This window comes from Canis lupus, chromosome 2 (genome assembly GCF_003254725.2).
Source record: "Canis lupus dingo isolate Sandy chromosome 2, ASM325472v2, whole genome shotgun sequence".
Lineage (NCBI taxonomy): Eukaryota > Metazoa > Chordata > Mammalia > Carnivora > Canidae > Canis > Canis lupus.
This window is the reverse complement of record NC_064244.1, coordinates 65,055,979-65,072,295: the sequence shown is the minus strand read 5'-3', so window position 1 is coordinate 65,072,295 and position 16,317 is coordinate 65,055,979. Positions and strand designations below refer to the sequence as shown.

Here is a 16,317-nt window from a genome sequence, read left to right as displayed (position 1 = left end):
AACGATGTCCCCAACTAGGTGGGTCAAATAAATGAGGTTTACTCAGCAGTGCTTAAGCAACTCAAGACCTTAAGTATTTTATGTTGCCAAGGCCAAAATTCCAACCTCACCTTCTATGGGAGAAGGCAGGATGTAAGATGGTTCTGGGAGCCTAAGGGCCCACATCTATCTGTGTAATCTGGGACAAGATTGTTAAGCCATTTCATGTTATATAAAAGTATAGATCATTTTTAGCTCACAAAATTAGTGTGAAGATTACGTTTTAAAAGATAAAAGTACCTGAAACGTAACAGGAAACTGAGCTTTAAGATTCCAAATATTTGTCGAAAAATGTCTGTTAAAATTTAACCTAAATTGATTTTTGGAATAGCAGGTTATAAAATAGTGGTGAAAAGTCATTTAAGAAATCCGAATATTTAAGTCTTCAGTTCATCATTTATCAAAATGTTATTGAGTGCCGACCATATGCCAGCACTGTGGACCTTGGGGGGATTTCAGTGAACAGGACACAACACACAAATCACTTCCTTCATGGAATGTACAATCTATAATTCACATTTACTATCAGAGCAATTGATTTCAAATAAGGGTTAATTTTTCCCCAACTTTCAGAAAAAATGGAGTTGAAATTCACATAACATAATCATTTTAAAGTAAACAATTCAGTGGCATTTAGTACATTTACAATATTGTACAATCACCACTTAGATCTTGTTCCAAAATATTTCCATCACTCCAAAATAAAACTGTGTACCTATTAAGTTTTCCCTCAGAATAAGAGTTCATTTTAGTTTCTGATATTTTCAGATCAATCTTTACCAAATTAAGTATAAGTCTGTCTTTTTTGGATAATACATCCTTATAAATAAATGTTGCTTTTAAACTGAGACATCTGTGAATTCAAAGAAAATTAGAATCTTCCCCAAATAATCAGTTTTTTTTTTTTAAAGAAAAGGTAATGAAAGTCTGCTCGTGATTTCCCTTAGTGCACTAATTCAGTGGTTTTCAAGAGATGGCACTGCACCTAAGGGTGTTAGAAAATATGTGGGAGTATTTTGGGGTATCACAATGATGGGAGAGAGGTACTATGGGCAAAGTAGGAGGGACTAGATATGCAAAACAGCCTGTCATGGATAGACAGTACTACTCTAAATTCCAATAGTGACCCCTCTGAGAAATACATTTAGTTACTACTCCCAAAAGGTTTTCAAATAGTGTCATCATCACTGCCCATTCTACTTTAATTTGCATTTCTTAGTCCCTGAACACCAATCTGGGAAATCTTTTCACTTATAAAGATTGAAAAGGGATTAATATTACTCACAATCATGACCTAAATTTTATATCACCACTTGGCTCAAGAAATTTTAACAATGAGGAACTGGTGTTGGGCTTGAACTGTGGGTGACTGAAACTGCACTTTACATTTTTACTTAGATAATGCTATGCAGCTGCGGGTGATTTGTTGGGTTTCCCCAAAAAGAACTGCCAAAAAACAAAGTGAAATGACAACAAACAGTATTATTTAGAAATGAAGATAAGTATATTACATATTTTTCCCAGGCTATCTTCAAACTTGAACATGGGAAATGCTGGAACTTTTTTTTCTTTCTTTTGACAGCAAAATAAAGCATCAACAATTCATTCAAAAAATAAAAAGATTCCATATTTTTAAAAAATAGACATTAAAGTATTTACAGATAAAATGACATATCTGAGATTTCCTTCAAAATAACACGGTGAAAGGCAGTGGGGGTGTGTGTGAAGGCTCAAGAAGACTGGCCACCACGTGAGAACTACTGAAGGTGGGGGATGGGCACATGGAAATCCTAAACAAATTAAAAAAGGGATTCATTCTATTACCTTTTTACATATTTGTTTGAAAATTCTAATAAAAATTAATGAAACAAAAAAATAAATATATAACAAACACTTATGGAATTGTTAGCAGAGAGATGCCACATACACATTCACTAAAATTCAGAAGAGTGTTTCACCATCCTCATCCCATGTTCAGGTGCCCCTTTTCTTGAATGACAGCTACTCAAAATGCCAGACCTTGCAGACTTCTTAAAAAGCAATACAGTGATTTGGAAAACTGGAGAAGAGACTTTACCTACTAGTTGTTGAAATGGCATGGTAACGATGCCCTTTAGGACAGGGCAAAAGGCAACAGATTACAGCAAGTGAAACTCAGCAGGCCGAAACCTACACAAGGTCAAACAGCTGGTCCACGGTGGGGCAGACTCTAAAACTTGACCCCTTCTTCTCCTCCTAGTCACTGTATTAAAGCGCCTCTTAGAGAAGAAACCCAACCCTGTACCAGACATATAAAAATCACTCTTCAGGTTTCTAAGACAGGCTGAATAGAAATGATCATTTAACTCCTTTTACTAAAAGCAAATATAGCTTTTAGTAGCAGCAAAGAATCATAAAAAGCTTAAACTGATGAATTTTTTTAGAAAGGAAATTGCTATTACTCTATCCACAAAGTACAACAGAAGTACATCACATCCATTATCACTTCACTCTTGGCTCTAGCATAGTGTAGCACAGAGAGACAGAAAAATCTTTTTGGCTTTAAGCTCCATCCTCATATTCAGAACCTAATGGTATTCCTGGTATTAAGAACCTAATGATAAAAAAAAAAAAAGCTAATGATTTAAAAGTCTCTGTGCTGTTTATCGCTCACTAGGCAATGCAAAGTGAAAAGACAAATTTCCTGTCATCTCTCGCCCTCAGAAGTAACAGGTTCAGCGGGATGAAGCAAAGTTTACAACTTGAGAAGATGGAATAACACAACTTTCCAAACAGCTGTTTCATGGGTTTTTTTCCTTCCAGGTAAGACAGAGATCAACTAGATAGATGCATAGGGTAGTTCCTACAACTGCATGTAATTCTGAGACACTGGTTAGGGCCTTATTTACAACTCTAATATACTTGCAGACAGTGGACTTACGTAATTGCGACATTGCTCCCATCTATAACAATGTGCTTCAAATCTGTTCTCCCTGGCTCATTTTTTAATTCCAGCTTGTAGGGTACTTTCAGAGTATCTCGGAACCTTTGAACGCCTGTGACTGAGGAATCAATATGATCAGATGGTCCTGCCAACCTCGTGTCAGTAACTGAAGGTAACAGCTGGGGCAGTGGCATCGGTGGAGAAAGGGGTGGACAATTTGGCTTAGACTGAGGAGAGCTACAACACCCGGAACGGTTTTCACAGGCCGACTTCATATTACTTGGAAGCAAGGGCTCTGCTTGCTGCTGCAAACCATTTTCAGGAAACACTGGAATTCTGGGCTGGTGGCTTGAAGCTCCTCTTGAAACAAAACTGACAACTTCTTTGGGACTTGAAGGGATAACAGAGGGTGAAAGGCCATCAGTTTCAAGGTCCATATTACAAACGTAATTCTGGTTTGAACTCCAGATTTCTTGTTTCTGTTCTATTGGCACTGTTCTGAAAGTACTAATTTTGCAATTTGAGGTACATGGTTTTGATTCTTTGAATGGTAACTGAGAAAACTTTTCTACCATATTTTGCTGTGTCTGAGTTTGTGTTTTCTTTGGAGTGGAATCTGTTTTAAGCTCATTTATGCTGCTACAAACACCTTTGTTTTTGGTTCTGTTGGTTTCTGGATACATAGTACCAGGTGAAAATTCTCTGTCTTCTTGGAATCTTTTATTTTCTTTTTCAATTTCTTCCAAGAGCAATAATGGTTCAGTAGATGGCCCATACTCCCTAATGACCTTTTCAACAATTTCTTGGGAATAGCCCATGGTTTTAAAAAAGTTTACGAGGATGTTGTATTCCATTTCCTCAGTAGTGTCCTTTACATCTGGACTTAAATTTTCAGGATCAGCAGAAGAATCAGATAGGTCAATGATTACACCTCCACTTAACGTCTTACCATCGTGTAAAACCTCTCCCTCTTGAACATTTTCCAAAGAAAACTGTTTCTTGGTAAGCCTTTCTTCAGAATCAGAAAATCTCCTTTTGTGACAAATTCTGTCTTTGGAAAGTGCCTCTTCACCTGGGGTTAGACCATTTATTGGAACAAAAAGTACATCTTGTGAACTAGAAAAGATCGTGTCCATTTGTTTTGTAAGCTCAGAAACAGGAGTGCCAGCTTTATTTCTTGCATCTTCCTGCAAAACAATTTCATCTCTGAAAATATTCAGTCCTGTGGCAGCATTCTGTGCAAACTCTGTTTGTTTAGAATCTCTAACTTCAATAACATCATCATCTCCCGTTTCAAATAAATTCTCCTCACCTTGTGTGAGTGTCAAAAGCTCTTTTTTCAAGGAAGTGGGCAAAATCAACAAGTCCATTGTATAGTTGTCTGCACGAGCTTCAACAAATTGTTTAAATTCCCTTTTCACCTCGGATTCTTTCTGACTGTTAGGTAGGTTCTCATTATTCTCAAAGAGCTTCACAAACTGCTGAATATGACTACGGGCCATGACCACAGCTTCGGCACTTCCTCTGATGCCAAGAAGACCAATGTCCAGAATGCAGAGATCGGCACAGGTGTCCTGAATCAAGCTCTTTAGAAACAGGCTCTGGGCCCCAACAAAAATGCAGTGCATGGCCTTGGGGTAACATTCTCTTTCTTCTAGTTCAGGTTCACAGATTCCTTTAATATATTCCTGTAAAGAGCAGATAAGAAATAAGATCAATTTATAAAAGTTCTTTATAGCACATATGTCACACGTGTAATTGCAAATGTCAGGCTGTACAAAAATCAAAAGCATGCTAATAACTTGGGGAAAAAATGCCATGTTCTAAATAAAAGATTCAAGATAACAGATCTAAGTTGCTTAATCATTTCTATTGGACTTTAAAACTTTGCCTGTAAATCGAAAAAGCAGGTGTTTGTAACTTTTTTTTTTTTTTAAGATTTTATTTATTCATGAGAGACACAGAGAGAGAGGTAGATACATAGGCAGAAGGAGAAGCAGGCTCCCTGCAGGGAGCTCAACATGGGACTTGATCCCAGCACTCAGGGATCATGCCCTGAGCCAAAGGCAGACACGCTCAACTGCTGAGCCACCCAGGCGTCCCTGTTTGTAACATTTACAATAATATATCTTGTGATGTGATCTTTGGGGTCTGCCCAGATGCACAGTGGATAATGACAGTGATAATGACTGGACTTATTTACATTTATAAAGAACATTTTTGCTTGCTACTGGCATTTACTGATACTATGACATAATTAAGAGATAAGATAATTAAGTCCAACAATTTACTCCAGAATAAACCTTGACTTTTGCTTTGCTACTACAGCCCTTAGTTTCCAGATAAAACAAACTGAGGTTTTGAAGGCCTTAAAACAAAACAAAACAAAACAAAACAAAACAAAACAAAACTCTTCCCCAGCTGGCTGGAACAATGCATACCCTATATAATTTTATGTCTCTCTTTTTTTATAAAAAGGCCAGAATGTTTAAATGTAGACCTAAATATAAAGAACCAAAGAGTGCTGGACAGTACTGCCCCTCTCTGATAGAAAACTAGAGCTTCTAGTAAGTTTGGTATTAAACAAGGGCTCAGTGAGTTAAGAAAGGGAGCTGGGTTCTCCAGCAATTCAGCTGCTGCTCCTGGAAGCCTAAGTGTGAATGAAGCCAACATGCATACACACACAGGAATGGTAGGATACACTTAGTAACATGGGCACTGTAGTCCATTCCTCTGCTCAAACCCCAGCCATGGGGCTGAGGATCTTGTTACGGTTCCACAGCCCCTCTAACCCCATGTCCTCAACTGTAAGAACTAGAGGAGGGCAGTGCAATCTCAGGTGTTTTGGGGGAAGCTTGATGAGATAATAATGTTCTGATGACAGTGTCTTGCATCTAGTTAAGTGCTTCCTAAATAATAACAACACTCTTAAATTACCAGCGGAAGTTTTCTGGAAAGATATTTGTAAGAAATGAGCCTGGCAACATGTGACCCATCCTTTACACTAAGATCAGAATGGTGCTCCCCCCAAATGGTGCTACTGAAGAGCTCAACCTGTGTGGCACCAACACTCTGCAGACCTGTCCCTGTGCCTGTTTTCACAGTGGTCATGCAGCTTCAGGGAGAATTCATACACAAATGAGTACACATCCCTTGTTTACACATGGGGAAGGACAATAACCCTGTGAATAGATGATACTCCAGAAACAGGAGACAGAGAAGTGCTGGTTGTTTATTACAGCAGTCTGCCAGTTTTGTGACACAGTAATTGCGTTAAACACAAAGTACAGTAACTGAATATCCTTTCTTCCTGGATGCGCAGAGTACTAAATATTGACGTCAGCATCCCTAAACACCTCCAAATAGACATTTTGCTACCACTTGCTTGAACTTATGCTGCACATAGGTTGTGGTTTGAAGTTGTTTTTTTAAAAAAACAGTTTATTATGAAATAATCATAGGTTTCCAGGAAGCTACAAACGGAGGACATAAAGGTTCTGTGTACTCTTCACCCAGTCCTCTCCAATCATTACTTGTATCTTACCTAACTACAGCACAGTATCAAAACCAGGGCACTCACACTGATACAGTGTATATATACAGTTCTGTGCCATTTTATCACATGTATAGATTCAAGCAAATACTACTGCAACCAAGATACAGAATTACTCCATCACCACAAAGATTACCTTCATACTATTCCTTTATAGTCCTATTTACCCCTATTTCCACCCACACCATCCCTTCGCTCCTGACAACTGTTAACCTGTTTTTGTTTCTATTCATGCTGTGACTTCAACATTATATAAACAGAATTATACAGTTTGTGCCTTTTGAGATTGGCCTTTTTCACTCAAAATAATGCTCTTGAAACCCATCCAAATTGTTGCATTTTTCAAGTTCATTTCTTTTTGTCACTGAGTACTATTCCATGATACAGAAGAACTATAGGGTTTTTGTTTTAGTAACTTATTTATTGGGAGAGAGAGAATATAAGCAGAGTGGCAGGCAGAGGGAGAGGGAGAAGCAGGTTCCCCGCTAAGTAGTGAGCCTGACACAGGGCTCAATCCCAGGACCCCAGGATCATGACCCAAACTAAAGGCAGATGCTTAACCAACTGAGGCATCCAGGCGCCCCTCAGGTTTTTAATCACCTATCTATTGAGTGACGTTTTGGTTTTCCTGTTTGGGGCTATTAAAAATGAAGTTATATGTACAGATTTTCATGTGGACCTAACTTTTCATTTCTCTGGGATAAATGCCCAGCAGTGCAACTGGTGGCCATACAGTAAGTGCATGTTTAGATTTCAAGGAGCTGCCAAACTGTGCTCCAGGATAGCTGTACCATTTTACATTCCCACTAGCAAGTATGAGATCCAGAGATCCAGTTTCTCCTCATCTTCACCAGCACTTGTTATCACTATTTTTTTTTATTTTTATTATTTTTTTAATTTATGATAGTCACAAAGAGAGAGAGAGAGAGAGAGGCAGAGACACAGGAAGAGGGAGAAAGAAGCAGGCTCCATGTACCGGGAGCCCGACGTGGGATTCGATCCTGGGTCTCCAGGATCGCGCCCTGGGCCAAAGGCAGGCGCCAAACCGCTGCGCCACCCAGGGATCTCGATTTTTTATTTTAGTTGTTCTACTGAGAGTGTAGTCCGTCTCACCATGGTCTTAGTTTCTATTTCCTTAATGGTAAGGGATGTTGAACATCTTTGCGTGTGCTATTTGCCATCTATATTCCCTCTTTGGTAAACTGACTGCTCATTTTTTTGGTCCATTTTCTAACTGGATTATTTGAGTTTTACTGTTGGACTTTGGAAGTTCTTGATACATTCTAGATACAGGAGTCCTTTCTCAGATATGTGGCTTACAAATAGTTTGTTAACGGCCTTTTGTGACAGGAGAAGTTCTTAATTTTAAGGAAATCTAGCCTATTGGCTTTTTTCTTCACCAAGCTCTAGGTCCCAGAGATTTCTCCTATGTTAATTAATCTTCCAAAATTTTAAATTTAAATCTACAACCTGTTTTGAATTGGTTTTTGTATAAGATAGGAGATTTAGGCTGAGTTTCATGTTTTTGCTTATGGGTATTTAATTGTTCTAGCATCATTTCTTGAAAAGATGATCTTTAATTACTTTTACAGGTGTCAAAAATCAGTTGGTCGTACTTGTGTGGGGCTATTTCTGGGTTCTCTATTCTGTTATATTGACTTAGGTATTTATCCCTTCACCACTGTCACACAATCTTGGTTACTGTAATTATATATGTAAGGTCTTGAAATTGGATAGTAATTGCTATTCTTTTTAAATATTCTTTTTATTTATTCATGAGACACACACAGAGAGGCAGAGACACAGGAAGGGGGAAGAAAAGCAGGCTTCATGCAGAGAGCCCGATGTGGGACTCGATCCCGTGACTCCACGATCACGCCCTGAGCCAAAGGCAGATGCTCAACCACTGAGCCACCCAGGCGCCCCAACAGTAATTGCTATTTTATTCTTTTCACAATTGTTCTTAAGCTATTCTAGTTCCTTTGCTTTTCCATATATATTTTAGAATAATCTTCTTTAGCAACCGTTTAGCAATTGAATTAAACTAGCACACTGACTTGAGGGTAGCAGGTATTTGTTGAATCTCCTATAAGAAAAAAGTCTGTTTCTCTAGATCTTTGCTTTCTTTCATCAGTGTTTTATACTTTTGAGCATATAAACCCTGCACATCCGAATATTTCATTTTTTGAGTGACTGAACATGGCATTCTACTTTTATTTCTATCTGTGCACTGCTAATAAATATAAATAGATTTTGATATGTATCCTGTGACCTTGCTACACCTATTTCTAGTTCTAGGATTTTTTCTTACAGACTCCTTGGAATTTTCTTTTTCTTAAGATTTTATTTATTTGAGAGACAGAGAGCATGCAAGCACCAGCAGGGGGAGGGGTAGAGGGAGAGGAAGCAGCAGACTCCCTGCTGAGGCTGAGCAGGGAGCCGGAAACCGGGCATGATCCCGGGAACCCGAGATCATGAGTGGAGCCAAAGTCAGATGTTTAACCCACTGAGCCACCCAGATGTCCCTAGACTCCTAAGGATTTGCTATGCAGATAATGATAAGATCTGCAAGTATCTTTTATGCCTTTTACTTTATTTTCTTAACTTATTGAACTAGATAAAACTCCCAAGCACTATGAAGAGTAGTAGTGAAAGCTGACATGCTTGTCTTGTTCATCATCATAGGCAGAAAACAGTCTTTTACCTTTGACTGATGTTAGATCTTTTAAAAAGATTTTATTCATTTGAGAGAGAGAGCCCATGCTAGAGCATGAACTTGGGGGTGGGTGGTAAAAAGAGAGAGAGAAGCAGGCTGCCCACTGAACAAGCCTGATGCGGGGCTCGATCCCAGGACTCTGAGGTCACAACCTGAACCGCAGGCTCCACCAACTGAGATACCCAGGTACCCCTATGATGTTAGATTTTTATATACTTTTAATAAATCATGTTAAGGAAGTCACCTTGTATTCTTACTTATCTAGGAACATGAATATGAATGAGTATTGAAACTTGCTAAATGCTTTACTGTATATCAATTGATATCATGACTTTACTTCTTCGGTCTGTTAATATGGTAGGCTGCACTGCTGACTTTTTTGAATACTGAACTAGTCTTGCATCCTTGGAATAACTGCCACCTGGTCCTGATATATAAATATATTGATGAATTCTACTTGCTAATATTTTGTTAAGAATTTTTGCATCTTTTGCAACTATATTCATGAGGGACTTTAGTCTGTAGTCTTCTATTTTTGTACCATCTTTGTTGGGTTTTACCATCAGAATAATAATGGATGAGTGAAGAAGGAAGTGTTCTCTTGTGTTTTTTAGAAAAGATTGTGTAGAATTGATGTTAATTCTTTCTAAAATATTTTGTAGACTTCTCCAGTGAAATAATCTGAGCCTGGAGATTTCTAGGAATTTTCAAATTATTAATTCAATCTCCTTAATAGCTGTAATCCTATTCAAATTATCTATTTCATGTTGGGTAAGTTTGTAGTTTGTACTTTTTGAGGAATTGGCTGATTTCATCTAAGCTGTCAACTTCATGCATGCAGAGTTGTTTGTAGTGTTTCCTTATCTTTTGGATATCTGCACGGTATACCTGTTTCATTCTTGATATTAGTAATTTATATCTGCTTTCTTCTGGGTTTGTTCATTTCTTTTTCAAGTAACAAGCTTGTTATTTCATTTTTTCTCTATTGTTTCTCTGTTTTCAAATTTGTTGACTTCTGCTATTCCCCTCCTGTTACTTGCTTTGCATTTATTTTGCTCTTCTTTTTCTAGTTTCTAGAAATGGGGGCTTCAATTATTGATTTCAGATTTTCTTAAGTAATATGTTATAAATTTCCCATTCAGCACTACTTTAAGATACATCCCACACATCTTGATGTTATATTTTCATTTTTATTTATTTCAATGTATTATTAAAATTTCTCTAGAAATTATTCAATATTTAGAAGAAGGTTGTTTAGTTTGCAAATATTTAGCGATTTTCTGGTTATCTTTGTTACTAATTTCTAGTTTGATTCCTTGGTGATCAAATGACTTCTAGCCTTTTAAATCTGTTTTATGGCCCAGGATATGGAGAGATATTCTGTGGGCACTTGGAAAGAACATGTATTCCTGCTGCTGTTGGGTGTTCAAAAAACATGTATTTGGACCTGTGGCTGATGATGTTGAGTTCTTCTGTATCTTTGCTGATTCTCTGATGATTCATTTTTTGGGAGGATGCTAAAGTTTCATAATTATGTCCATTTCCCCATCAGTTCTCCCAAGTTTTGCCTCATATATTTTGCAGCTCTGCTGTTAGGAATATACCCAGTTAAGCACTGTTACATCTTCTTGGAGAATGGACCCTCTTATCATTATTATGTAAATATTTCTCTTTGCTCTGAAGGCTTTGGTTAGACAGTAACATTGCCACTGCAGCTCTGTTCTAATTTAATGGTTGCACAGTATGTTCTATCCTCACTTTAACTTACCTGTATCACTATATTGGAAAGAACTTTCATGAAGACACCATACAGTTTGGTTATGTTTTTTAAATCCACTCTGACAATCTTTTATTGGTGTGTTTATACTATTTACTTCTAATAAAATTATTGTTTGGATTTAAGTCCACCATTTATTTTCTGCTTGTTCCCTATTTTTTTAAAAAGATTTTGGGTGAGAGAGAGAGACAGGGAAGAGAGCGAGCAAGCACACACACAAGCAGTGGGGAGAGGAAGAAGCAGGCTTCCTGCTGAGCTGTGAGCCAGATGTGGCCCTCAATCCCAGGACCCTGGGATCATGACCTGAGCCGAAGGCAGATGCTTAACTGACTGAGCCACCCAGGTGCTTTGTTCCGTTTTTAATTCCTTTTTCCCTACTTGGCCTTCTTTTGCATTACATAAACATTTTTAGTATTAGGATTCATTTATTGCATTTTTACTGTATCTCTGTATAGTTTTTTAGGTGGTCATGGTATCAATTATAACATAACTGATTCACTTCAAAGTAAAAAAATCTATCATTTCAAGAAGAATGTATAAACCTTACTATCAGCACTAGTCATGTTTATATTTTTTGTGACTTATGTTTTGACATCTTAGGGGGCCTTTTACACCTGAGGAGAGACCCCTGCTCTAATTTCTAGCAGGGTGGACATGCTTGGCGCACACCTTTCATGTGCAGATTGCCTGAAAGTGGTGTGCTCCCACACCCATCTCCTTATCTAACTCACACACTAAGCCAATATTTCCCCTATCAAGCCTGGGTTAGGAATCAGACAACTAAGAGCAGTCTCTATGCCCCAAAACCCAGTAGAATTATCTAAATTAGCTAATCCTAAACTGTTTATCCTGTCTTGCACTTCCCTTTGCTTCTGCTTCTGACCAAAATCTGATGCTTAACCTGGAGCCCAGCATGGTGAAGTATGCACCCTTCTCCTAGAAGATATAAATAATCAAAAGCTTCCTTCAGTGGCATTGACTTCTCCAGGCCATCATTCAGTCACTTTCCTAACTTAAAATCCCACAGGTATAAATTTTAGAACACACGATCATCCTTTACCCTTGGTCTCTATTCTCTCTGCCCTCTCTTCTATGTTATAGCTATCTCATAGATTACATGTATATACATTTGAAATCCCATTAGATGTTATAAATTTGTTTTAAAAGATTTATTTATTCATGAGAGACATACAGAGAGAGGCAGAAACACAGGCAGAGGGAGAGAAGCAAGCTCCTTGCAGGGAGCCTGACATGGGATTCAATCCCGGATCCTGGGATCACGCCCTGAGCCGAAGGTAAACGTTCAACCATTGAGCAACCCAGGTGCCCCGCAGACGTTATAAATTTTGTTTTCAACCACTAACTCATTTTAAAGAACTCAAGAGAAGAAAGTAATCTATTACATTTATCCAGATATTTATCATTTCTGTCTGAAGAACTTTTTTCTACCAAATCTTTGGGAGCAGGCTACTGGCAATTTCACTTTAGTTTTTCTTCAAATGAGAATTCTTAACTGGCTTTATTTCACTTTCATTCTTGAAGGATAACGTCACTGGATAAGAAATTTTTGGTTAACTTTTTTTTTCTTAAACCACTTGAAAAATATGCCACTTCTCTGGTCTCTATAGTTTTTTTTTTTTTTAAGATTTTATTTATTTATTCATGAGTGACACAGAGAGAGAGAGAGAGAGAGAGAGGGAGAGAGAGGCAGAAACACAGGCAGAGGGAGAAGCAGGCTCCATGCAGGAAGCCCGACGTGGGACTCAATCCTGGGACTCCAGGAGCATGACCTGGGCCGAAAGCAGGTGCTAAACTGCTGAGCCACCCAGGGATCCCCGGTCTCTATAGTTTCTGATGAGAAACCTGTACGTATTCTAATTGCTGTTACTCTATATGTGTTTTTCTAATAGATGCTTTCATAATTTTTGTTTTCAGTTTTCAGCATTGTGGTTATGATGTCTGGATGTTGAAGTCTGAATGAACTTCTTATATGTTATATCTTCATCACCAGGTTTTGGAAGTCTTCAGCCATTATTTCTCTGAATTTTTTTAGCATCACACTCTTGTCTCCTGTTCAGATTAGATAACTTCTACTTTCTATTTTCAAACTCACTGACTCTTCTTTCGTCTCCATCTTAAAATCAAGTCTATCCAGAGAGTTTTTTTTAATATAGGTTATTGTATTTTTTGGTGTTAACTTTTCCATTTGGTTCTTTTTCTCTGCTGAAAGTTTCTACTTTTTGAACTACTTTTAACGGTATTTGTAATGGTCTGTTGGAGTATTTTTATAATAGATGTTTTAAAATCTGTCATATGAGGGACCTGGGTGGCTCAGTTGGTTAAGTGTCCGAGTGCTGATCTCAGCTCAGGTCTCTTGATCTCTCAGGTCTGGAGTTCAAGGCCCAAATTGGGCTCCAAACTGGGTGTGGGGCTGAGCTATCTAGCTAGCTGAATGAATGAATGGCACCTAAGTTCACTCAGTCAGTTGAGTGTCCAACTCTTGATTTTGGCTCAAGTCATAATCTCAGGGTTGTGAGATTGAGCCCTGAGTTGGGCTCTGTGCTCAGCATGGAATCTGCTTGAGATTCTCTCATTCTTGCTCACTCTCCCTCTGCACATCCCTACCCCCTGCCACTTGTGGGCATGCTTTCAAATAAATAAATCTTAAATAAAATAAAAGTTTTTGTTAGATTATTCTAATATCTATGTTATGTTGGTACTGGTATCTGCTGTCCTTTCTCATGAGAATTGATATTTTCCTTGTTCTTCACATGTCAAGTAATTGTGCACTGTATCTAATTTGAATATTATGAGACTCTTAATCTTATTTAATTTACTAGTACTCTTGAATGTATAATGAATGCTGATATTTCTGTTCTAGCAGGTAATTGACCTAGTTGGATTCACACTGCAAGCTGCAGCCTGTCTTCAGAAAGCTGTGATTCTGTCAATTCAGTTTTTAAAGTCTCTGCAACATTACCTGTATCTGTCCCATATGCATGCTACCAGAGGCCAGTCTGGGACTTAGATAGTAGTTTTGCTGTTAGTTCAGTTTTCAAAAGTCTTTGTTATGGATGAAAAGTAGATCCACACATGTAGTTTAGGGATAAATCCAGGAGATCATCAATAAATTTTATGGAATCACTTTTCTGAGCTCCTCTCTCTCTCTCTCTCTGCCATATTTTTAGTGCTTTCTGGTTCCCCTACTTTACCTTGCACTACTGCATCTATGCCTGGGTCTTCCCAGAGGATACACACAGAGAAAGTAATAAGGTTGGCCCCAACCTCTTGGGACCCCAAACCACCACTCATAGAGGAAAATTCTTCTCCCTCAGAACTTTGGTTCCTGCAAGCTCCCAATGCCCCTGCCACGATTGTTTGGAAGCTGGTATGCACTGAAATGAAAAAAATGGCCGCGGAGCCCAAACTAGGGGACAAAGGAGAGGAAAAAGATGGAAAACTCACCACTGGTTTGGTGGTGTTCTGAATTCTGTTTTTCTTCCCCAGTCTGCCTCCTATTTACTTTTCAGAGCCCTCATACAGCTGCTCCATGCTATCCGGGGCTTGTAACTATATTCAGTAGGAGTGACAGGGTGGAGTATGCTTGCTCTATCTTACTCAGAATTAGAACCTCCTTGCTGCCTATTTAAGTAATGCTGCCTGTTTAGCATATGTAAGTGCATGGTTGAATTCACCAAATACCATTGAGACTACTGTGCAGCCGCTGGATGAGAAAAAAGGTGATCACACCTACTCAGTGGAATGTTAGCACAACTATTAGCCAACCTGGAGAGAAGGGGTTTCTTCTCCAGATAAAAGGCTTCTAAAACAAGTATCCTCTCAAGTAAGGGCTAACCCTTGAATAGATTCAAGTTGTAAAGCTCACCTATCCTACCCAGACACAAGGCCTCCAACTAGTTTTTCAGATGCTATATGAAACATAAAAAAAGACCAACATCAGAATACAATCTCAAATATGAAAGAAAGAAACTAATAAAGTAGAACATAAAATAGAGGAAAACCAGAGGAAACCAGGTAACGAATGCAGGGTAGGAAAGAAAACTTCAACAAAATTTTAATTACTGTTTCTAACAGATATAAGATAATGAATTCATATAACAGGAATCAAGATGCTAAAAAAAGAGACAAATAATCAAAATAGGAGTACTAGTAAATTATGGATATGATGGCCAAAACAAAAGTTAAGAGAAAGATTTCAAATACATATTGGAAGAAATTTCTCCAGAGGTACCACAAAAACAAAGTGAAAAATAAGAGGGAAAAGAAACTTTAAGGATCTATCCAGTATATCCAATATCCAAACAACTGACATTAAAAAAGAAAGAGAGAGAGAGAGAGAAAGACAGACAAACCAACCCAGAATGGCAATTAATAAAGAAGTAACACAAATAATTTCCTGGAACTAAAATACACAAGACTCCATGTATGATTAGTGAAAAAATTACATCAAATCTGTTTGGGAACTAAAGCACACAGATACTATCTTGAAAGCATCCACAGAATATCTAAGCATGATTATTTTTTCTAAAGACCCACAAGAAAAAAATCCTGGGGGCAGGATGGGAACAGGGCATATGTAAAAGGATGACATCAGAATATCAGAAATTCTCAACAGCAGATCTGGATGACTGGGAAAAAAGGATAGCAACATTTAAAATTCTAAGGGAAACTGATTTTCAATCTATAATTCTGTATCATCCATTTCTGGACAGGCTAAAAGCAGACAAAATTACTCCCACAGACTATTTTCTTGAGAAACTATTTGAAGATGAAGGCCACTAAAAATAAGAGATGAAATAATTAGTAAATTCAATCCAAGCCTGGCAAAGTCCAAAGACTACAGCCATGTGGCAAACAAGCTGAGCAATTAGCTAAGTGGAGGAGGGGAGGAGGCTCAAGGAGTGCTCTCCCAGAAAAGAAAGCTCAACAAATAGTTGATATAAAGGAATATTTGTACAAGATTAAGGATATTTTAAAATCATATTTCACAAGTAGATGAAAACAGGGCAGATAAATTACAGTAAAAATTAAAAATTGTATCAGAAGGAAAATAGAGTACTGGGCTTTACAGTAATAATGATGTAAGTCATTATATAAACCTTGCTTCTTGCTTTAGCTAAAAACAAAATCACTATATTGATGTCTTAGTCCATTCAGGCTACTAAAATAAAATAGCAGACTGGGTGGCTTAGAAACAACAGAAATTTATTTCTCACAGTTCTGGTGGCTGGAAGCTAACATGGTCGGGTGAGGGCTGTCTTTCAGGGTGCAGTCTTCTCATTTTTCCA

At 38.0% G+C, this 16,317-nt stretch overlaps 1 protein-coding gene across 1 annotated transcript in view; it reads right to left on the bottom strand.

The window, feature by feature from the left end:
* N4BP1 (NEDD4 binding protein 1) overlaps positions 1-16,317 on the bottom strand; it is a 49,223-nt gene that overhangs the window by 16,400 nt on the left and 16,506 nt on the right. The window contains exon 2 of the mRNA XM_025446902.3: positions 2,960-4,650. Coding sequence (XP_025302687.3) covers positions 2,960-4,650 — 1,691 coding nt within the window. The remainder of the gene's footprint in view (positions 1-2,959; positions 4,651-16,317) is intronic.